The sequence below is a fragment of the Panthera uncia genome (genome assembly GCF_023721935.1).
Source record: "Panthera uncia isolate 11264 chromosome D3 unlocalized genomic scaffold, Puncia_PCG_1.0 HiC_scaffold_8, whole genome shotgun sequence".
Taxonomy (NCBI): domain Eukaryota; kingdom Metazoa; phylum Chordata; class Mammalia; order Carnivora; family Felidae; genus Panthera; species Panthera uncia.
In genome coordinates, this window is record NW_026057586.1 from 71733667 (window position 1) to 71758928 (window position 25262).

The window sequence follows — 25262 nt, forward strand, 5'->3', positions numbered from 1 at the left end:
AACTTGCTTGCACCTCACAAACACCCAACACTGTGCTTCTGTGGATCCATCCCTCCAATGGGTCTGCCTGCCTCCTGGTGCTGCAGGGCCCTTGCCACAGGGGACCACCCATGGCAAAGCGGGCTAAGCCTGCCCCTCCTGCCCCTGTGCACCTTCCAGATCCACCCTGGCTAATACGCCCTTGGCCAGATCCCATCGAAGCAGCACCACAAGCCTGGCAGTGTGCAAGTAGCCCAGACAGGGGTCACACCACTCACTCCACAGTGAGTCATGCCCCTGGGAGAGGGGAAGATCATGTACACACCAGTATGACTGTGGCCCCAATGGTGGGCTGGGGGCAGACATCAGGTCTGACTGCGGCCCCGCCCACCAACTCAAATTACTCGCAGACAGCACGGGGGAAGTGCCCTGTAGTTTGGAGCTACTGCAGGGACTACCCAAAATGATGAAATGGAAGAATTCTCCTCAAAAGAAACTCCAAGAAGCAGCGACAGCTAACGAATTGATCAAAACCAATTTAAGCAATATAAGGGAACAAGAATTTAGAATAATAGTCATAAAATTAATCACTGGGCTTGAAAAAAGCATAGAGGACGGCAGAAAATCTATTGATACAGAGATCAAGGAACTAAGAAATAGTCATGAGGAACTAAAAAATGCTATAAATGAGGTGCAAAATAAAATGGAGGTGGCCATAGCAGGGATTGAAGAGGCAGAGGAGAGAATAGGCGAATTAGAAGATAAAATTATGTAAAAAGAGGAGGCTGAGGAAAAGAGAGATAAAAAAAATCCAGGAGTATGAAGGGAGAATTAGAGAACTAAGTGATGCAATCAAACCGAACAATATCTGTATCATAGGAATTCCAGAAGAAGAAGAAGAAGAAGAAGAAGAAGAAGAAGAAGAGAGAAAGGGTGTACTGAAGGTGTACTGAAGGTGTACTTGAACAAATCATAGCTTAGAACTTCCCTGATCTGGGGAAGGAAAAAGGCATTGAAATCCAAGAGGCACAGAGAACTCCCTTCAGACATAACTTGAATCGATCTTCTGCATGACATATCATAGTGAAACTGGCAAAATACAAGGATAAAGAGAAAATTCTGAAAGCAGCCATGGATAAAAAGGCTCTAACTTACAAAGGTAGACACATAAGAGTAGTAGCAGACCTGTCTATACTGAAACTTGGCAGGCCATAAAGGAATGGCAGGAAATCTTCAATGAGATGAACAGAAAAAATATGCAGATGAGAATCCTTTATCCAGCAAGTCTGTCATTCAGAACAGAAAGACAGATAAAGGTTTCCCCAAACAAACAAAAACTGAAGGAATTCATCACCACTAAACCAGCCCTACAAGGGATCCTAAGGGGGATTCTGTGAGTGAAATGTTGCAAGGACCACAAAGTACCAGAGACATCATTCCAAGCATGAAACGTACAGACATCACAATGACTCTAAACCCATCTCTTTCAATAATAACACTGAATGTAAATGGACTAAATGCTCCAACCAAAAGACATAGGGTATCAGAACTGATAAAAAAAAAAAAAAACAAGATCCACCTATTTGCTGTCTATAAGAGATTCATTTTAAACCTGAGGACACCCTCAGATTGAAAGTGAGGGGATAGAGAACTATCATGCTACTGGAAGTCAAAAGAAAGCTAGAGTAGCCATACTTATATCAGGCAAACTAGACTTTAAATTAAAGGCTATAACAAGAGATGAAGAAGGGCATTATATAATAATTACAGGGTCTATCCATCAGGAAGAGCAAACAATTATAAATGTCTATGCGCCGAATACGGGAGACCCAAATATATAAAACAATTCATCACAAACATAAGCAACCTTATTGATAAGAATGTGGTAATTGCAGGGGACTTTAATACCCCACTTACAACAATAGATAGATCATCTAGACACAAGATCAATAAAGACACAAGGACCCTGAATGATACATTGGATCAGATGGACTTGACAGGTATATTTAGAACTCTGCATCTCAAAGCAACAGAATATATTTTCTTCTCCACTGCACATGGAACATTCTCCAAGACAGATCACATACTGGGTCACAAAACAGCCCTTCATAAGTATAAAAGAATTGAGATCATACCATGAACACTTTCAGACCACAATGCTATGAAACTTGAAATCAACCACAGGAAGAAGTCTGGAAAACCTCCAAAAGCATGGAGGTTAAAGAACACCCTACTAAAAAATGAATGTGTCAACCAGGCAATTAGAGAAGAAATTTAAAAATATATGGAAACAAATGAAAATGAAAATACAACAATCCAAATGCTTTGGGATGCAGTGAAGGCAATCCTGAGAGGAAAATACATTGCAATCCAGGCCTATCTCAAGAAACAAGAAAAATCCCAAATACAAAACCTAACAGCACACCTAAAGGAAACAGAAGCAGAACAGCAAAGACACCCCAAACCCAGCAGAAGAAGAGAAATAATAAAGATCAGAACAGAAATAAACAATATAGAATCTAAAAAAACTGTAGAGCAGATCAATGAAACCAAGAGTTGGCTTTTTGAAAAAATAAACAAAATTGATAAACCTCTAGCCAGGCTTCTCAAAAAGAAAAGGGAGATGACCCAAATAGATAAAATCATGAATGAAAATTGAATTATTACAACCAATCCTTCAGAAATACAAGCAATTATCAGGGAATACTATGAAAAATTATATGCCAACAAACTGGACAACCTGGAAGAAATGGACAAATTCCTAAGCACACACACACCTTATAAAACTCAAACAGGAAGAAATAGAAAACTTGACCAGACCCATAACCAGCGAAGAAATTGAATCACTTATCAAAAATCTCCCAACAAATAAGAGTCCAGGACCAGATGGCTTCCCTGGGGAATTCTACCAGACATTTAAAGCAGAGATTGTACCTATCCTTCTCAAGCTATTCCAAAAAATAGAAAGGGAAGGAAAACTTCCAGACTCATTCTATGAAGCCAGCATTACTTTGATTCCCAAACCAGACAGAGACCCAGCAATAAAAGAGAACCACAGGCCAATATCCCTGATGAATATGGATGCAAAAATTTTCAACAAGATATTAGCAAATCAAATTCAACAGCATATAAAAAGAATTATTCACCATGATCAAGTGGGATTTATTCCTGGGCTGCAGGGCTAGTTCAACATTCACAAATCAATCAATGTGATACATCACATTAATAAAAGAAAAGATAAGAACCATATGATCCTGTCAATCGATGGAGAAAAAGCATTTCACAAAATTCAGCATCCTTTCCTAATAAAAACCCTCGAGAAAGTTGGGATAGAAGGGACATACTTAAACATGATAAAAGCCATTTATGAAAAGCCCACAGCTAATATCATCCTCAATGGGGAAAAACTGAGAGCTTTCCCCTGAGATCAGGAACACAACAGGGATGTCCACTCTCACTGCTGTTGTTTAACATAGAGTTGGAAGTTCTAGCATCAGCAATCAGGCAACAAAAGGAAATCAAAGGCATCAAATTGGCAAAGATGAAGTCAAGCTTTCACTCTTTGCAGATGACATGATATTATACATGTAAAACCTGATAGACTCCACCAAAGTCTGCTAGAACTGATACATGAATTCAGCAAAGTCGCAGGATACAAAATTAATGTGCAGAAATCAGTTGCATTCTTATACACTAACAATGAAGCAACAGAAAGACAAATAAAGAAGCTGATCCCATTCACAACTGCACCAAGAAGCATAAAATACCTAGGAATAAACCCAACCAAAGATGTAAAAGATCTGTATGCTATAGAAAGCTTATGAAGGAAATTGAAGAAGATACAAAGAAATGGAAAAACATTCTGTGCTCATGGATTGGATGAATAAATATTGTTAAAATGTCAATACTACCCAAAGCAATATACACATTCAATGCAATCCCAATCAAAATTGCACCAGCATTCTTCTCTAAGCTAGAACAAGCAATCCTAAAATTTATATGGAACCACAAAAGACCTTGAATAGCCAAAGCAATATTGAAGAAGAAGACCAAAGCGGGAGGCATCATAATCCTAGACTTTAGCCTCTACTACAAAGCTGTAATCATCAAGACAGCATGGTACTGGCACAAAAACAGACACATAGACCAATGGAATAGAATAGACAACCCAGAATTGAACCAACAAAAGTATGGCCAACTAATCTTTGACAAAGCAGGAAAGAATATCTAATGGAAAAAAGACAGTCTCTTTAACAAAGTGTGCTGGCAGAACTGGACAGCAACATGCAGAAGAATGAAACTGGACCACTTTCTTATACCATTCACAAAAATAAAATCAAAATGGATAAAGGACCTGAATGTGAGACAGGAAACCATTAAAACCCTAGAGGAGAAAGCAGGAGAAAACCTCTCTCACCTCAGCTGCAGCAATTTCTTACTTGACACATCTCCAAAGGCAAGGGAATTAAAAGCAAAAATGAACTATTGGGACCTCATCAAGATAAAAAGCTTCTGCACTGCAAAGGAAACAATTAATAAAACTAATAGGCAACCGCCGGAATGGGAAAAAATATTTGCAAATGACATATCGGACAAAGGGCTAGTACCCAAAATCTATAAAGAGCTCACCAAACTCCACACCCGAAAAACAAATAATCCAGTGAAGAAATGGGCAGAAGACATGAATAGACACTTCTCTAAAGAAGACATCCAGATGGCCAACAGGCACATGAAAAGATGCTCAACATCATTCCTTATCAGGGAAATACAAATCAAAACCACACTGAGATATCACCTCATGCCAGTCAGAGTGGCTAACATGAACAAATCAGGAAAGTACAGATGCTGGAGAGGATGTGGAGAAAGGGGAACCCTTTTGCACTGTTGGTGGGAATGCAAACTGGTGCAGCCACTTTGGAAACAGTATGGAGGCTCTTCAAAAACGTAAAAATCGATCTACCCTATGACCCAGCAATAGCACTGCTAGGAATTTACCCAAGGGATACAGGAGTGCTGATGCATAGGGGCACTTGTACCCCAATGTTTATAGCAGAATTTTCAACAATAGCCAAATCATGGAAAGAGCCTAAATGTCCATCAACTGATAAATGGATAAAGAAATTGTGGTTTATATATACAATGGAATACTACTTGGCAATGAGAAAGAATGAAATATGGCCTTTTGTAGCAACGTGGATGGAACTGGAGAGTCTAATGCTAAGTGAAATAAGTCATACAGAGAAAGACAGATACCATATGTTTTGACTCTTATGTGGATACTGAGAAACTTAACAGAAGACCATGAGGGAGGGGAAGGGAAAAAAAATGTTAGAGAGGGAGGGAACCAAATCATAAGAGACTCTTAAAAACTGAGAATAAACTGAGGGTTGTTGGGGGGTGGGAGGGAGGGGAAAGTTTGTGATGGGCATTGAGGAGGACACCTGTTGGGATGAGCACTGGGTGTTGTATGGAAAACAATTTGACAATAAATTTCATATTAACAAAAAAAGAAAGACATCCTACTTGTTCATAATGTATAATTATTTTTATACAATAGTAGATTCCATTTTCAATATTTTTTGGAAAATATATGTGTTTTTACTCATGAGAAAAAAAAGAAATGCTAACTATAGGGATAAATATTGAGAGTTTTTATTATTTAAATCTCTTTAAGAGATAATTTGCTGTATACAGCAAATATTATAACTACATATGTTGGAATTTCTAATATAGGTAAAATTATATATATAGTAACATCCTACAAATATGCTGAGAGGTGAGAGATACAAGTATGTTATCAGGTTCTTATACTCCATGTAACATGGTATTCATCACCTGAAGGTAGATTATTACAAGTTACTGAGACTAAGACAAGAAGAACTTATAGGTAATATGCAAAAAAAAAAAAAAAAAAAGTAAGACAGAAGCATAAATAGTGCTCCATTAATTTAAAAGTACAGTTAAATGGAAAGAGGAAGTGGAAAGCACATGGGACAACTAGATAATAAATACATGGATACTATTATTAAATGCTAGTACTAACACATTCAAAAAATGGTCTATGCCACAATGAAAAGACAGAGATTGTCGGATTGAATTTCACACCAACACCCAAGTTACTGCAAATAAGAAAACCACAGTAAAGGAAATGACAATAAAATCTAAGGAAAAGTTCAGGACAAGGTACACCCAACCATACTCCACCATGTGGGACATGAAACATTCACAGAGAACAGACAGAAAATCTGGGAAGGTGAATTGAAAAGTCAAAAATGGTTATGATAAAATGTTTCATCTATCTCTTTAACACAAAGAAGCAAAGAAATAGTCACAGGGCACATTTCATGAGAACAGCTACAGAAATGCCCTCACATGCCCCTTCTCTCCCTCATCGTTCAGAGTTTTAAACACAGAGTGACAAGAGCTCCACTATGGAGCTAAGAGGTGAGCACAGCTCCTCATGAACCAGATCCATGAAGCCCACCCAGGAGCACAGAGATTCTCTCCACCAGCCTTAGAAGCAGCGTTTTCAAGGGGACTTGTGAGGATGTGAGGGAGGCTTGGAGTTGCCAGGCTCAGCTGTGGGCTCAGAACACAGAACTCTAGGTCCCACCATGACCTGGACTCTCTCATGCTCCCGTTCCTCACTTTTTGCCCAGGTGCTGCCCCACAGGCACTGCCCACAGGCTCAGCCCAGACAAGACCTTGAGCAGGACCCTCACCCTGGGTTCAGCTCCAGGAATGCTGCAAGGGGTGACATCCCAGAGAATGAGCCCCATAGTCTCTTAAACCTAAAGGTCCCCTACAAGACTCAGCTGCCCCTTGCAGAGTGGCCATGAAACCCCTGTCACTCCCACCTGCCCAGGTGAGCACAGAGAGAGGACTAAGCAGTAATGCAGAGCAGAGCATCAGGACCCAGGCCAGGTCCCCGCACAGCCAGACAGCCTCCACCATCCCCACAGATTCTCCAGTTCTAACCTGGGACATAACCTTGCTGACCAACCAACATGCAGGCTGAGGAGGCTCCTTTCTAGGCCAGACCAGGATGTGGATGGCAGTGAGCTGAGGGACAGAAGCCCTACTGCCCAGCCCAGCCCCATACTCCCTCCCTCCTGCCCTGGACAAGCTTCACCCCTAAGAGCTCAGGGACTGAATCCAGGACACCTGGGCTCTACTCCTGGACTCGCCTCACTTTCTTCTGTGATCTGGGAATCTAGTCTCTGGGCATTAGCTTTACCTGCTATTAAATGGGAATCTTACACAGATATAAGAAAAACGTTTCTTTCAAATTAAGTAATACAAAATATTGAAGAGTCTCACTAATAAGAATGACTCAGTGGGGTCCCAATGAGTTAACTTTGTTGATGGACTCTCCTGTTTTCCTTTGTGGGAATCCAAGAAAAATCTTTCAGGTAAATTGTGACCTGTATCATGTGCATTGTATCCAAGTCTGAATCAGCAGATTCCCAATTTCAACAAACCACAGGCAGGCTAGGTTAAAATCCTCCCAAACCAAACTCCAAGAGATGTGATTTGTATTAAAAAAAATAAAAGTAGTAAAAATAGTAGTAATAACAGTAAGATTAAAGATTTGGGTGCACAACTGAACTTTGTGCCAGAAGAATCACCCGTTATTCTGATGACCAACTACACTAAAATAGATACAGGAGGCATCAGTCTTGCTTCCTAAATAGACAGGAATCTGGTGGCTGTGGGACATCACACAGCTTTGTCAAATGCACTACACTGTATGCTCCATTCTACTTTTTGTAAGAAAACAGTGGGCTAGGACAGGGCATTTCAGCCCTGGGACAATTACAGAAATGGCGTCTGCACTGTGTATGTGACCTGTGTGTGCTGGGCTGTGCTGGGCTGGGTAGGGCAGGGGGGCAGCTGACAGACGCAGACTGGAAACCCTAGTCCACACCCTTTCTCAGGTGACAGGCCCTGTGGGGTAAGAAGAGAAGTTCCTGGTCTGAGTCTTCCTCCACCAGCAGGGGGCAGCAATGCTGCAGGAGAAGCAGGACAGAGGCTGAGGCTGCCCAGGTGGAGCCTCACAGGGACAGGAAATCTGTGGGTCAACAGCTGTCCAAGGTTCAGTCATGAGAAGAAAGCAGGGATGATCCATCCTATCTTCTCAGGCTGCAGGGACAATGTTCTGCAGGTCAGACTCACACAGGGACATCCAAGACACTGATAGGAGTCCTGACACAGTGATTACCTCATCTGGGAAATTTCAGTCACCTCACTGTCCAACAGAAGTCCCAGGGAACTGACTCCTCTGTGCTGCGCACATCCAGAGATGCCCTGACCACTCACCCTCTCCCTCTCCCTCCACACCTCCAGGCTGACTCAGAACCAAGGCTGCAGCTTCCTTGCTCAGGAGTGTCTCAGGGGCAGGAGGTGAGCCAATCAGAGCCCCTGACCACTGGAAGGAGGGTCTGCAGACTCATTATGAGACGGTCTCCAGAGTGAGGTGGATTCTCCCAGACTCAGGCCACATGTCTGGTCCCTGGGATGTCCTTGGTTAAATGACAGAATCCAGCTCCTCGCAGTGGCCACTGACTATACAATCCCCAGAGCTCACTCTGTATGCAAAGACATGATCCTAGGACCCAAACAGAGACACAGAGGCTGAAGGAGTGTTCCTCAGTCAGCAATGGTTTCTGGAAATTTTCACATTTTTACATGAAACATGGGTGAAACAATAAAAGGAATCAGTGTTCACCATGCCAGCTGCTGGTCTATAGTGGAATGAAGTATGTCATAGAGACAAAAGTACCATGTGGAAATAGACTGGAAATTGTGATGCATCTCCAACAGGAGGGGATTGTATAAAAGTAAACTCCCACATACACCATGATGAACACACATCAGAATGAGAGAGTTTCCCATTCTAATGACGTCCCAAGGTCGGGAGACACGAGTGCATCTGGGGGGTGCAGAGGGGACATGAGCAGGAGGGGTAGGCAGTGAGGCCACATGACCACCTTTCCCTGAATCAGGTGTTGCCTGTATCTGTCCAGGGGCCCAGGCCAGCCCCATGGTCAGGCTCCCTGAAGGCCTCCAGCGTGCTGACTCAGCTACCCTTGTTGTCAGAGGCCCCATGACCACCTCTCAGGGAGACAATGTAGAAACCTTTGGTGTTCAGTGATACCAGCAGAAGCCAGGACAGACTCCTGGTCATATATGACAATAGCAAGCCTCCCTCAGGGATTCCTGACTGATTCTCGGGCTCCAACTTCAAAGACACAGACACCGTAAACATCAGCAGGACCAGGGCCAAGGATGAGGATGCCTATTACTGTCAGGTGTGAAACAGTGGTATTAAAGCTCAGAGTGACACAGGCAGACAGGAAAGTGAGACACACTCCTTCGCCATCTTTGGCACACTCTCTTTCAGCCCCAGGAGGACGGTGGACAAGGATTCAGCAGGTATTCCCCAGGTGCCCAGATCTGAGATTCCCAGACCTCACTCCGAACCCAGCCTCCAGGCAGGCTCTGTACCCTGTGGATCAGGAGTGCATATGCAGAAGGCAGAATGAGGCTGTCACATTTTCTTGGCTAGGGAATTTGTTGTGGATGGAAGACCTGGCTGGAAGGACAGACAGAGAGACATCCATGGAGACATAAGTACCTCAGAGTGATGAGGGGAAGTCTCAGATTTCAGTTGAATAGAATCATTGCGGTGTCTCTGGGTGAAAGCATTTCTCCTTTAGAACTAAGACCTCTAGGGCAGCAGAGTATAGGGTCGTGGAGACAAGGAGTCAAAGTTTTACAGCGGGTCACCAGGAATACCAGTGATTGGGGATGTTCCCAATTCCACCTGTTGATTCCTGGACCCATGAATGCTAGATAGCTGTGGGACAAACAGCACCATATGTCAGACACAGAGTTAGTGCAAATATCACATTCTGGAAAGTGTCGCTCCACCCTCACAAGGTGTAGCCACATGGCTGGCACAGTGGGTCTTCAAGAGGCCACTAGTCCATTCATGCAAGCTGGCTGTTTCAGAATGTTGGAGGAAATGGTTGAACCAGTGAATTCCATGGGCGCAGGTACATTTCATCCCTTCATAAGACGTAAAATGAGTGCTTTGGACAGAAGCCACACTGAAATGCCAGAACACTGGGTGAGGCATTGGATAAGAGTAGTAATTTGGTGGGGCGCCTGGGTGGCTCAGTCGGTTGAGCGTCCGACTTCAGCTCAGGTCACGATCTCACGGTTCGTGAGTTCGAGCCCCGCGTCAGGCTCTGGGCTGATGGCTCGGAGCCTGGAGCCTGCTTCCGATTCTGTGTCTCCCTCTCTCTCTGCCCCTCCCCCATTCATGCTCTGTCTCAAAAATAAATAAACATTAAAAAAAAAAGAGTAGTAATTTGGGAAGAAGCATTATAGGCAAAGAAAAGTTGTCCCTATCTAGAGTACAAGTCTGTTTCAATAAGAAGAGAATTATCTCTTCCATGATGGAATAGGTCTAATGTAATTAATCTGTCAGCAGCTTCCAGGCTGATATTCAAGGAAATGGTCTCAAACTGGGTACTTGGGGTTGCTCTGTGCTGTTTGCATAGTGGTTTTCAGAAGTGGCCATAGCCACGTCAGCTTTAGTGAGTGGAAACCCATATTGATTATCTGATGAATAACCACCCAACTTCCAACATGGGCACTTTGCTATGGAGTCCACTGAACAAGTTCAGGAGTACATAGAGAAGAAGGCTGACTGTTGTCCCCAGATATGTCACATTATCTGTTTTAATTATTCACATTGTTTCCTTTGTGGACACATTACGGTAGGCATTTTCATGAAGCACAAAAGGCCTCCACCTCTGTTCATTGTGTGGGTTCTACTCACAGAGCTCTTCCGCAAACATCTTTCACCAATTTTCTTACTGTGTTCCTTCCAAGTTTCTGACCATCCAGCCAAACACTGAGTCAAATCCTATAGGTTAGTATAAAAGCCACCTATGCCCAGGAAAAATGAAGCAACTACTGTGCTCAAATGCTACCTTTTGGAGAATTTTCCTCCACCCATGTTGTGCAGGAAGGTCCCACATTAGGGCTGCAGTACTAATAGTGTTAACTCTCAGAGTTGGCTGCATATCATATAGGAACCACTATAAACCAGCCCTCTGTGTTTTTTTTCTCTGTATCAGCTGGTCACAGGATTGTCCCCATTGGGCCATACATGTATGAGACAGAGAAAAGACAATGCATCTGGGGTTGGGGTCATGGGCATCTGGCCTCTTCCTCATGAAACTCACTTGTCTCTTCAGGACCTGGTGAAGTCTAATCTCAAATTTACCTCTTACATTGAATGAAACAGAGCTTCTGTGAATGGCTAAATCCATGCATGATTGGTCAGATACCACCCTGCTCACGCAGGCAGCTCAGGTCACATGCTAAGTTAGTAGCTTATAAGGGGCATACAGTCTCTGCTAAGCTCAGCAGCAAGCCAAAGTGTCTGCCAAATGAAGCTTATTGTTTATATAGATGTAAAAATTGGTAAGCTACACATCTATTTCAGTTCTAGGAACACCATCATTAACTAACTGATACCAATGTCCTACGTCAAAGGCTATGGATTACTAATTTGGTCCTGCTATTCATTATACTAACCACACCCACCTTCTCACTGGTGATAAAATGGAACTCTGGGCCTCATAACAATGCAAGGATCCCATCAACTACAACTTTGGTAACCAATTCAGAGATCAGAATCTCTACAAAATATACGTGTACATATGGTAAATATGTATGCATGTATGTGTATACACACACACACATCTACCAACATGCACACCCCGTAAGTACGTATGTGCACATATATTCACAAGTATATTAATATGTGTATGTGTATAAGTGTATAATATGAAGGGATTTGTGACAGGAATTTGATGTCACACAGAACACACACACACATAGTTGAGCCGCAGATAAGCCACAATGACGGTCAGCTACAAAAGGGCTCCTGTTTGCCGTTCAGTTTGCAGGGAAGCTCATTCATGGACTTCTCTTGTGATCCACCTTTCCTAACAAAATTAGCAGTGGGAATTCTAGCACATCAGTCCTGCCCCTCAAATTTTTAACTTATGAGAAAATATCACCTTGGAACCCAACTAATTTTGAATCAGAGACACCTAAGGTCCTCACTGTCCCTGCATCTTCAGACAAACCAGACTTTTCTCCACAGAGACTGACTCCAACATACATTTTAGTTCTTGTTCCTTCTTCCCATCCTGACAGCAGCTCCAAGGTCACCTCTGCAGAGAGGCCTCCTCCAGCCTCTCACCACACAGCACCTGCCTGTCATCTTGTTTGATCTCAATTCATTGTCTACATACCACACAACACGGCACATTTTCCCATCACTATATTTATTCATTGATTTGTTGTGTTAATTATTATCCTAACTGGTCAGGAAATTGTTAATGCAATACATGCACATCTCAGCCAGAGGCATGAACATCAGGCACTTATTTTTATCCCACAGAACAAGTCTGAAGTCTGATGGTGTTTCTCCATGTACTCACCAATTCCATGAGGTGCCAAACCTCACTTTCTGTTCCCCCATCACTACTATGGAGGCTTTGCTTTTCACTGTTGTTGACAACAGATCTTGGGATGGCTGCTGGAGTTCCAGCTATCACACCCAAGTACAAGGAAAGAGCACTGCATAATCTACTCTGTTTCTTTCGTCACAAGAGCAAAAGTCCCCAAAAGGATCTCCAACCAAATGATACATACATGAGCCAGCTCTGGGCCACAGGGTCAATCCTGAGCAATAGAGACCTGAGAATAGCAATAGTGTGGCTTCTAAGGGAATGTAGAAGACAAGATAAAAGTAGAAGGGATTGGAGACTTTCTGCTGTATCACCAAAGCAACTGTGTCCACTCTGTTGTGTCACTAAGGCAGGAAAATGAGAAAGACATGTGTCTTATTCACTAATTTCCCGGGATGGAATGTATGCCAGACCGGGGTGGATCTGAATACGTGTTTGCTGGGTGAATTCTCCTGTCTCTGTCTTTGGAGCAGTAGCCATCATTACACCATTTGGTGTACCTGCAGCCAGTGCCAGTAAGTCAGTCCCCGAGTCCTCTGTCACCTCGTGCCAAGTGCCACAACCATACAGATGACTTCCCACCACCCCAGAGATGTGAGCAGTGATACTCAAATGGACCCTGCCTTTTCCTTACATGAGCCTCTTCCTATTTCCCTGGATAAACTGATCTCCACCTGCTTGACCTGGAGGCTGACAGGGGCCCCAAAGATAAGAGCAATTCCTCTCCCTGGGAACAGCAGCCCATGGATCAGGGTATCAGGATCTGAGCAGTGGGTTCCACCTCTCCACCTGGACAAAGGACTTCCCTGTCCCTCCAGTAGCCAGTGTGGAGTGGCCATCAAGAGGCAGCAGAGGTCACTTGGCAAAGCCACTTGGACATGGGGAAGGTCTGGGCATCAGAGGTTCTAACAGGGATGGAAGGTGGGTCACCATGACCTGACACCTGAAGGAAAAGGCATAGGCTTCTGCAGTATCACCTTTGACACTGATGTTAAATTCTGACTCGGGGTCTCTCACATCTGTGTCCTGTACAATGTGCTTCTGTCTCTGGCACCAGTCCAGTACTTCCTGCCTTTCCAGCCCAGCCTATACCTGCTAAACTCAGTCACTGTCAAACCTTGCTCCAGGTGGGTCTGCCCCTAGTAGTGAGTGTACCCTGGGGATACTGAGGAACAGCTTCTATGACCTTCCCCCGGGACAGACACCTACAGCACCTCAATGGCTCACCAAAACCAAATGCCATGTGCACTAGGCAAGGGAAAAATTTTATTCAGGTTCTGAAGTTCCCCAACATAGACCTGGGGCAGGACACCGCACTGACCTAAGTTCTTCCAGTCACCTAGAGAATAAACTTTCTATAAGGGGTTCAGAAAATGCAGACAGACTCCACGTCCGAGTTCTGCTGTGACTACACCCTACCAGCAGCCAGGCCAGGACACAGAGAGGAATAGAGTTGTGGATCCCAGACTATGGGATCAGAGGGTGGAGCAGAATCCCCTGGGCTGAAAGTGGATCTGAAAGGCTGCCCCTCCCATCTCTGTGTCCCTTGGGCTGAGCCCATTTCTGAAACCACAAGGCCCCTCAGCAGCAGCCCCTGAGCCCTGGCTGATTTGCATGAACAGCAGGTGTCTCCAGCAAGGGGATAAGTCAGGCCTGGGAGGAACTCTGCCTAGCCTCAGGACCTCAGGGAACAGAATCGAGGCACCTCCACCATGGCCTGGACCCCTCTCCTCCTCGGCCTCCTCGCTCACTGCACAGGTGCTGTGCCCAGGCTCACACCCACCCCAGGCCCAGGGTTCTGGGACAAGCCTGGTCCTGACTCTGAGCTCAGCAGGGGAGTCTCAGTGGGGACAGGATGTTCAAGACCCTGCTGTGGGATGGGGGGCTGGTGGGGTGATAGCCCCCCACTGTGCTCACTGATCTGTGTGAGCCCTGAAGGGCTGCACCTGCCCAGGGAAAGGAGGGGGGCTGGTTCTCATTTGTTCAAAGGCTCCATCCACTAGGCGGGCCCATGGGCCCCAGGGACTAAGATGACAGCAGAGTGGACACTGGGGCCTAGAGAATCACTGGAGCTTAAGCCAGGCAGGTGGGAGTGTTCAGGGGATGACACCCCAGGCTGGAAACCCACCTCTCACCTTCTCTCTTGCAGGCTCCGTGGCCTCCTATGAGCTGACTCAGCCCCCGACAGTGTCAGTGAACCTGGGACAGACAGCCAGGATCACATGTGGAGGAAACAACATTGGAAGTAAATATGCTTACTGGTACCAGCAGAAGTCAGGCCAGGCCCCCATGCTGGTCATTTATTATAGCAGCAACCGGCCCTCAGGGATCCCTGACCGATTCTCAGGCACCAACTCGGGGAACACGGCCACCATGACCATCAGCGGGGCCCGGGCCGAGGACGAGGCTGACTATTACTGTCAGGTGTGGGACAGTGATAATGCTCACAGTGACACAGGCAGATGGGGAAGTGAGACACAAACCTCTTCCCCATCTCTGTCATGCTCTCTCCAAGCCCCTGGAGACCTGTACACAAAGCAATGAGCAGATCTGGTCCAGGTCCCCAGATCTGAATTCCCCCCACCTCCCTCCCCATCCAATCTCCAGGAAGCTCTGCACGGGGAGGGTCAGGAGTGCATTTACAGCTGACAGCACTAGGCTTCCCTGCTTCTTGGGGCCTGGGTGTGAACTGGGGACAGAGGGCCTGGGTGGAGAAAAGACACAGGGAGACTTTCGTCCAGTGCTCATTATCTCTGCACTTCCATGTGGTGGCTGTGGGCTACTACTCTCACAACTGACAAGGATTAGAGCCCCAAATTTCCTAGCTCACCTGAAGTCCTGAAGCCCTGGTGTCATGCATGGATCCACCTCCACCTGAGTACAATGGATGAGTGCAGTAGACAGTGTGGGGTCACCCACATCCCCTCATCTGGGCTCACACACTCCTGCCTGGAGCCTCTGACAGCTCACAGGGGTGCTCCTCACCACCAAGGGCTCTTGCTTCAGAAAAGTGCCTCCCCACATTTATGTCCCTTCTCAGAGAGGTTCAGTTAAATGATTTCCCGAGGCCTAGAGGCCAAGGCCCTGCCTCACTCTCTCATGTCCTGAAAGGTCCCAGCTTTGGAGCTCCCTGCAGGAATGAGGCCTCATCTGATGTCTCACTCTGTGTGGGTCACTTCTTCTGCCCAGTCTGACCTTCCTCCTCCTTCCAGATCTCCTGTACATGCATTTCTCCATCTCAGAGTCTGCTTCCAAGAACCCAATCCAGGAAGACCAGTACCCCCAACACAGTCTGCAGGGACCTGAGGAGGCCACTATATACTCACAAAGCTCGAATTTCTCCCCCAAATCCTAAATGTGCATGTGCAATGATCAGACAGATTGGATCATTTCTTGTATTTTTATACAAAGAGAAATGATCCAGACACACTACGTGCTCTGGGTTCTGACAGAAAGTGGGAGAGTTACATCCATTCTGATGGTGAATGGGGGACTTTGGGGCAGTTGCCTCCTCCTACAGAGGGGCCAGAAGATACACAACCATGGAGTGAGCCACAAAATGGGTGCAGTGTCACTTCTACCCCCAAATCTTGCACGAGAATCCTTCCTCACACCCACCCTACCCAGGATATAGACAGAAAACAATTTTGTGAAATACAGTTCAGTCTGTCAATGATGAGTCGATCAAGCTACCACAGGCTCCTGTCATCCACGTAAAGTCCACCCAGATCCACACAAACTACAGTCTGGAAATAAAGACGATGTTGGTAACCATGCTTCTACCTGACATGGTGAAACTATCTCATGACAACCACAAATAATGCTCTCCTTTCTCTCAAAGAGGATCCAACATACATTTGTGTCTGCTATAGATGTTCATTTTTGTCCCAAGGGATTGGTCTCAAAAACTTCAGTATTGAGATAGAAAGTTACCTACCCTTAACACATCTGATGGTAGATGATAATGGGATGACACAGGGGAACAAGACAGAAACATAGGATTAATATACATCCAAACACATCAATACAACATAAGGAAGAAACACTTGTTACATCTACCCTCCTCATTCCTGCAACTAGCCTGTGGTCAGAGTGGTGTCTAAATCATCTTCATCACCACTCACTCTGTATCCCCTTCCCACAGCAAACACCTGAGAGAGTCGTCATCCCTGCCAGTCAGCACAACTAAGCCTTCATTCAGGGAAGTTCATCTATTATCAGAGCTGCTGAGTTGGATTGTGGCCAGACCCCGGGAGTATTAAGGGATCTCCTGAATCCATACACACCCCTTCTTGCCCCAGCTGTGTAGTAGAAACCCAGCTCTCCCGTGATAGTCACCATGATTCACCCCAGACAGTGCCCCCACTTTTCCTGATGATTCACCATAAGGAGGAGCCTAAAGCAGACAAGGCACACTCTCTGCCACCAGAGCCATGTAGCCCATATTCCCTGGGGTCTCACTCCATGCACAGCACACACTCCATGTGGCCAGTGAATGAGTCTATTCTTAAATCATTTTTTCAGATCGGCACAGGGTCTAGTATCTGATTTAAGTTCAGTTGACCAGAGCAGGACAGTTAAGCCCCACCTCCAGGTGTCCAAGTACAACCTAAGGAGACAAGCAGAGGAAGTGAGATTTTCCACAGTGGCCTAGACTCCTAGACTGTGAAGCCAGTGAGCACACACTCCCCTGGAGAAGGGGGGTCTCCACAAGGTGCAGCTGCAGGTGCAGCAGGTCGGGGTGGGGCCCAGGCATCTGCATGTGGAACAGCTCCCAGGTGAGCCTGCGGTGCTCTTAGTCCCAGGACCACACTCTGAGTGGCCTCACTCTTGCTCCCGTGCTGCTCCCGCACAGGTGAGAGGCCCACAGGGAGGCACAGCGTGCGGCACAGGTGCCCTGTTCTCTCCCACCCAGGGTCCATGGGGTCAGGGCCCTGCGATCACCACGACCACATCGCTCCTTTCCCTCACAGGGCTGGGCCAGTCATTCTGACTCAGCCACCGTGTCTTCCTCCAGGACCCTTTCCTCTCCTCTCTTACAGGCTCTATGCAGCCCCTGACATGATGCTGACTTGCTCTGTGTCAGGGGCCCTGGGCAGGCCCAAGATCCTCTGCTCTGCAGATGAGCTCGGGAGTGAACATGCCTCTTGGTACCAGCAGAAGCCAAGCCTGGTCCCCGAGCTGGTAATACATACAGATGTGAGCAACCATCCGGTTCTGATTCTGAGGACAGTACTTAGGGACATGGCCTCCTGAGCATGACCACGACTGAGGGCCAGGACTAGGCTAACCATTGCTGTGCCACTTGCCATGGCAGTGGGAGTGCCTGGCAGTGACTCAGGTAACACAGAAGGATGGACAATGGGACACAAACTCTCCTGTCCTGGTCTGGCTCTTACTCTCACCTGCCTTCTGAGCAGATTCTAGTTAGGGCATAGGATCAGATATCCTCCCTGGTCCTGGCCCCTACAGGGTGGGAGACCCTAGCATGCTCCCTGTCCTCCGATCTATGTTTACCCTGCTGTAAAGTAGCAGAGTGGTAGCATAATCATTCTGACTATGGGGACGGTAGTCAGGTTTTACAGTAGAGAATGAAAATTTAGAGTGTCATTATACATCATATGGGCCCCAAATGTAATCACGTGTCACTCAGCAGTGGAGGCACCTGTCTCAGACAGCACAGACCTGTGGGACTTCCTCTTCTCCTTGGGTACAGGCAGCCTGGATGGGCCGTGAGAATGTTTCCTCTGGTTTCCTGGATGAGGTGTCCCCACATCCTGAAGGACTGCCTCGCGCTCTGCAAAGAGGGGACCAGGCCCCTGTTGTCCCCGGCCCTTCCATCCTTAGGTTTTACAGAAACTGTGGAGGAAGTGTAGCCACCATCTTGGGTGCTACGTGGGACTTTCTCCTGGCATCTCTGTCCTCCCACAGCCCCAAATCCCATCACCTGCACCAGGCAGCGCTGACCCTTAGCCCAGATCTGACCTACATAGACTCATACCCATCCCCATGCTGACCCTGTATGGTGGCCATGTCTCATTCAGGCCTTACCTGTCTCTCTGAGGGGGAAAGATCTTTCCCAAGAAGTGAATGGATTTTTTACCTAAATTGAATTTCTCTCATGATTCTTTGACTTGTGGTTTTGAAATTAATTTTTAGAGCAGTGCAATTGCAGGAGGTCAAAACAACAAATGAGGAATTTATTAAGAAGGAAAAGCAGAAGCTTCCCCCTATTTCCATCTGGTTTGAATCAGAGCAATACCTTCATGGGTGTGGGGAGACACAGATGGAAAAAAATCATTGTTCACAAGAGCATGGCAAATACAGTTGGAATATTTCCTCTAAATTTACTTATTGACCTGATGAACAAGAAAGATGATCTTTGGTGGGAATCCCTATGACCGAAATAATATTTCCAGGGTTTTGTCTGATTAAAGGGTCATGAAGACGTCACTTAAGAGGATTATAATCTGGAAATTCTCATCATTGGCTTTTCCATCAACAGGACAATAAATGGGCTGGCACCTCCCTTGTCCAGGGGGCTCCATGGCCAAGAGCAGCAGCGCCCCTCAGCAGCAGCTGGCATATCTGAGAAAAAATGCTTGTCTCCTTCAGGACCTGGAAAATTCTGGCTGAGGTTGTCCCACATCCCCTCTCAGCCTGGACGGCTTTCCTCACCTGGTGCAGGTGACTTTTGCTGCCTTGAACTTGTTGGCTTCTGCTCTTCTCTCTTCCTCTACAGGGACTGGGAACCTGTGCACTTCTCCAGCCTCCCTTCCTGGTCAGGTGAACCCCTCACTTACATTCCTGTATGCTCTACCATGCTGACTCAGCTACCCTTGTTGTCAGAGGCCCCGGGACAGATGGCCATGACCACCTCTCAGGGAGACAATGTAGAAACCTTTGGTGTTCAGTGATACCAGCAGAAGCCAGGACAGACTCCTGTGCTGGTCATATATGACAATAACAAGCCTCCCTCAGGGATTCCTGACTGATACTCGGGCTCCAACTTCAAAGACACAGACACCCTAAGCATCAGCAGGACCAGAGCCAAGAACGAGGCCGACTATCAGGTGTGAAACAGTGGTAGACATGCTCACAGTGACAAAGGCAGACAGGAAAGTGAGACACAAACTCCTTCCCCATCTTTCGCACACTCTCCTTCAGCCCCAGGAGGACGGTGGACAAGCATTCAGCAGGTCTGCCCCAGGTGCCCAGATCTGAGATTCCCAGACCTCACTCCCAACCCAGTCTCCAGGCAGGCTCTGCACCCTGTGGATCAGAAGTGCATATGCAGAAGGCAGGATGAGGCTGTCACATTTTCTTGGCTAGGGAATTTGTTGTGGATGGAAGACCTGGCTGGAAGGACAGACAGATAGACATCCATGGATACATGACAAGCTCAAAGTGACAAGGGGTAGTCTTAACTTTCAGTAGAACAGAATCATTGTTGTGTCACTGGGTGGAAGCACATCTAATTTAGAACTGGTACCTCTAAGGTAGCAGAGTGTAGGGTCATGGTGACAGGCAGTCATAATTTTTCAGCAGGCCTCCAAGAATATCAGTGACTAGGGACATTCTCAGTTCCACCTCTTGATTCCTGGACCCATGAATCCTGGCTATCTGACAAACAACACCATATACTGGATACAGATTTAGTGCAAATATCATACCCTGGAAAATGCTTCCCCAGACACACAAAGTGTTTCTATGTGGCTAGCACAGTAACTGAGTCTGCCAAAGGCCAAGTCCATTCATTCAAGACAGCTATTTCAAAATGTTGGGGAAGATGGTTGAAGCAATGAATTCCATGGGTATGGGCACATTGCAGCCCTTCATTTTAGTGAAATGAGTGCCTTGCACAGAAGCCACACTGCTTCTGTGGCTTCAGAATAGTGGGCAAGGCACTCTGGAAATCCATGGGTAATAGTTTGGGAGGAAGTGTTGCAGTTAAAGTAAGCAAGTCTCTACCTACAGTAAAGGTCTATTCCAATAAGAACAGAGCTATCCCCTCCAGGATAGAAGGGGCTTATTGTAATGAATCAGCAAGCAGGCTCCAGGCAGATTCCCAAGGGAATGATCTCCTACTGGGAACTAAGACTTGGTCTCTACTGTTGGCAGATTGGTCCTCAGAAGCATCCAGGTCAGCTTTAGTGAGTAGAAATCCACAGTGATCACCCCATGAATAACCACATACTTTCCAACATGTGCACTGTGCTATGGAGCCCACTGGGCCAGTTTACAAGTGGATGGACAAGAAGACTGACCACTGTCCCCAGACATGTCACATTATCCACCTGATTATTAATACCATTTCCTCTTGAGGGCACACTGTGGTAGGCATTTTCATTGAACACGAATGGCATCTACCTCTGTGTTCATTGGGGGAGGGTTCTATTCACATGTGTCTTCCTCAAACATTTTTCACCAGTTTTCTTATTGTTCCTTCCAAGTCTCTGACCATCCAGCCAAACTATGAGTCAGAGCATATAAGTTAGTAGAAAGCCACCTCTGTCTTTCCCTTTGTCCAGGCAAAATGAACCAAGTACTCTGCTCAAATCTTACTTTATGGAACAATTTTCACCCCCCATGTTATGCAGGGCTGTCCCGGATTAGGGCTGCAGTACTAATAGTGTTAACTCTCAGAGTTGGCTGCATACCATACAGGAACCTGTGTTATTTTCTCTATAGTAGCACAGGCCATAGTTGTGGGAGACAGAGAAAAGACAATGCTGCAGGGGTTGGGGTCATGGACACCCAGCTTCTTCCTCATGCAACTCACTTGTGCCTTCAGAACCTGGTGAAGCCTGATCTCAAATTTACCTCTTCTGTTTGAAGATGGAGAGCTTCTGTGAATGCCCAATTCCATGCATGGTTTATCAGATAACACCTAGTCATGCAAGCAGCTCACATCACACGGTAATCTAGTGGCTTCTAAGGAGCATTCCATCTCTGTTAAGTTCAGTAGGAAGCCAAAGTGTTTGCCAAGCATAGCTTTCTATTTATACACATGTAAAAAAAAATAGACAGCTACCTATCTATTTCAGTTCTAGGAACATCATTATTAACTAAATGATACTAACATCCTCTGTCAAATGAGTCTGAACACTAATATGGTCCTGCTGTTCACTGTGGTAACCATACCTACTTCTCATTGGTGAGGAAATGGAACTCTGTGTCTCCTAGAAACTCAAGGATCTCATCAACTACCACTTAGGTACCCAATTCAGAGTTCAATCTATAGAATATACATGTGCATATGTTGTAAATGTATGTATACATTTACACACACACATATCTGCAAGCACACAATGCAGACACAATTAGTATATACGTGCACAAATACAATATATTCATATATGTGTGTGTATATAAAAGATATAATAATGAAGGGATGTGTGACAGGAATTTGATGTCATGCGGAACACACACACATGGGTGAGCTGCAGATAAGCCACAGTGACTCAGCGACAAAAGGGCTCCTGCTTCCCTTTCAGTTTGCAGGGAAGCTCACACAGGGACTCCTCTCGTGAGTCCCCTTACCTGGAAACATACAACAATGAGAATTCTAACCCATCACTCCTGTCCCCGAGGTTATATGAGAAAATAATCACCTTGAAACTCAAATAGTTTTGAATCACAGACTCCTAAGGTCCTCACTGTCCCTGCATCCTCAGACAAACCAGACTCTTCTCCACAGGGACTGACTCCAAACACACTCTTTAGTTCTTCTAAACGAAACTGTTCCTTCTTCCCATTCTGAGCAACTCCAAGGTCACCTCTGCAGAGAGGCCTCCTCCAGGCTCTCACCACCCAGCACCTGCCTGTCACCTTGTCTCAGTGCAATTCATTATCTGCACATCATCCAACATGACACTTGTTCCCCTAACATTATATTTATTAACTGATAGTTTTGTGTTAATTATCCTAACTGGTCGCAAAGTTCTTAATGCAATACATGCACATCTCAAACAGAGGCATGAACATTCAGGCACTTATTTTTCTCTCACAGAAACAACTTTGAAGTCAGACAGCATTTCTCTAGGTAGTCAGCAATTCCGTGAGGTCCCACCTCTGCCCACGTTCTGTCCCACCATTACTGCTATGGAGGCTTTGCTTTTCACTGTTGTTGACAACAGACCATGGGATGGCTGCTGCTGCTCCAGCTATCACACCCATGTTAAAGAGGAAAGGCACTCACTGCATATCTGGTCTGTTTTATCATTCACTGAAGAAAACTCCCCAAAAAGGACTTCAGCTGACACATTCATGAGCCAGCTCTAGCCCATACGGTCACATTGGCTCAAAAGGGACCTGAGATAGCAATAGTGTGGCTTCTAATTGAATATAGAAACAAGATACAGGTAGAAGGGTTTGGAGACTGTCTGTTGCATTACCAAATGTGTCCACTGTGCTGCTCCACACACAGGAAGGTAACTGAGCAAGACCTCTGTCTTGTTCACACTCCTTTCTCAGGACAGAATGTGCCAACCCAAGTGAATCTGAATAACTGATGGCTGGGTGAGTGTTCTCTGTGTCTGTCTTTGGAGTGGTAGCCACCACCACCCTATTTTGTGTACCAGGAGCTGGCGCCAGTAAGACACAGTTCCTAAATGCTGTGTCACCTGTGGTGCCAGACCCTAGAACCACACCCGTGACCAACCATCACCCCAAAGATATAAGCAATGATACCTCAGATGGGCCCTGCTTTCTCCTCCTCACATCAGGCTGTTTCTATTTTCATGGATAATTTGATTTCTTCCTGCCTGTCTTGAGGCTGGCAGGACCCCACAGAGAGGAGCAGTTCCTCCCCTGGGATTAGTAGTCTAGGAATCAGGGAAACAGGATGTGAGTGGTGGGTTCTGAATCTCCAGCTGGGCAAAGGACTTCCCTGCGCCTCCAGCAGCCAGTGTGGAGCGGCCACCAGAGGGCAGCAGAGATCAACTGGCAAAGCCACTTGGACGTGGGGAGGATCTGGACATCAGCTGTTCTAACAGGGAGGGAAGGTGGGTTGCGATGACCTGACACCAGTAGAAAAAGGTGTAAGTTTCTACAGTATTACTTTTGATAGTGCTGTAAAATTCTGACTTGGTGTCTCTCAGATCTGTCTTCTGTAGAATCTGCCTCTGTCTCTAGCATAGGTCCAGTACTTACTTCATGCCTCTCCAGCCCAGCCCATTCCTGCTAAACTCAGTTACTACCAAACCTTCTTCAAGCCTGGTCTGTCCCTGGCACTGAGTACACTGTGGGGCTACTGAGGCATGGCATGGATGACTCCTGTCCCACGAGTTCTCCCTCAGGACACAATCCTACCACACCTCGTGGCTCCCTAATACTCCATGTGCACTTGGCAAGGGAGGAATTTGTTCAGGTTCTGAAGTTCCCCAACATAGACCTGGGTAGGACACCACACTGACCTAAGCTCTTCCAGTCACCTAGAGAGTAAACATTCTGTAAAAAGTTCAGAAAATGCAGACAGACTCCAACTCTGAACTCTGCTGTGAGGACACCTGCTCAGGAGCTACACCAGGACAGTGAGAGGGATGGAGTGTGGACCCCAGACTATGGGATCAGAGGGTGAAGCAGAATTCCCTGGGCTGAAAGAGGATCTGAAGGGCTGCCCCTCCAATCTTTGTGTCCCTTGGGGCTGAGCCCATTTCTAAAACCACAAGGCTCCTCAGCAGCATCCCCTGAGCCCTGGCTGATTTGCATGAACAGCAGGTGTCTCCAGCAAGGGGATAAGTCAGGCCTGGGAGGAACCCTGCCCAGCCTCAGGACCTCAGGGAACAGAATTGAGGCACCTCCACCATGGCCTGGATCCCTCTCCTCCTCGGCCTCCTCGCTCACTGCACAGGTGCTGTGTCCAGGCTCACACCCACCCCAGGCCCAGGGTTCTGGGACAAGCCTGGCCCTACTCTGAGCTCAGCAGGGGAGTCTCAGTGGGGATAGGATACTCAAGACCCTGCTGTGGGATGGAGGACTGGTGGGGTGATAGCCCCCCACTGTGCTCACTGATCTGTGTGAGCCCTGAAGGACTGCACCTGCCCAGGGAAAGGGGGGGGGGTTGGTTCTCATTTGTTCAAAGGCTCCATCCACCAGGCAGGGAGTAAGATGACAGCAGAATGGAAACTGGGGGCTAGAGAATCACTGGAGCTTAAGCCAGGCAGGTGGGAGTGTTCAGGGGATGACACCCCAGGCTGGAAACCCACCTCTCACCTTCTCTCTTGCAGGCTCCGTGGCCTCCTATGAGCTGACTCAGCCCCCGACAGTGTCAGTGAACCTGGGACAGACAGCCAGGATCACATGTGGAGGAAACAACATTGGAAGTAAATATGCTTACTGGTACCAGCAGAAGTCAGGCCAGGCCCCCATGCTGGTCATTTATTATAGCAGCAACCGGCCCTCAGGGATCCCTGACCGATTCTCAGGCACCAACTCGGGGAACACGGCCACCCTGACCATCAGCGGGGCCCAGGCTGAGGACGAGGCTGACTATTACTGTCAGGTGTGGGATGGCAGTGGTGATGCTCACAGTGACAGAGGCAGATGGGGAAGTGAGACAAAAACCCCTTCTGTCTGTGTCACACTCTCCTCCAGCCCTTGGAGGTCTGTGCACAAAGCAGAGCTGGTCTGGCCCAGGTCTCCTGAAGCCCTCAGATGTCCCTTTCATCCAGTCCCCCAGGCTGGCTCTGCACAGGGGGGGTCAGAGTGAATATTCAGCTGACA

General features: G+C 46.6%; 1 protein-coding gene across 10 annotated transcripts in view; it reads left to right on the forward strand.

Moving 5' to 3' along the window:
- LOC125914000 (immunoglobulin lambda-1 light chain-like) overlaps positions 1-25262 on the forward strand; it is a 243178-nt gene that overhangs the window by 109134 nt on the left and 108782 nt on the right. For 2 of the 10 annotated variants that reach the window (XM_049619107.1, XM_049619103.1), the window contains exon 2: positions 14686-14814. The exons of 3 other annotated variants lie outside the window; for them this stretch is intronic. In XM_049619107.1, coding sequence (XP_049475064.1) covers positions 14686-14814 — 129 coding nt within the window. Of the gene's footprint in view, positions 1-14220; positions 14295-14685; positions 14815-24329; positions 24391-24766; positions 24896-25262 lie in introns of those variants that run through there. 5 more of the 10 variants (XM_049619104.1, XM_049619102.1, XM_049619098.1 and 2 more) reach the window with 4 other exon arrangements.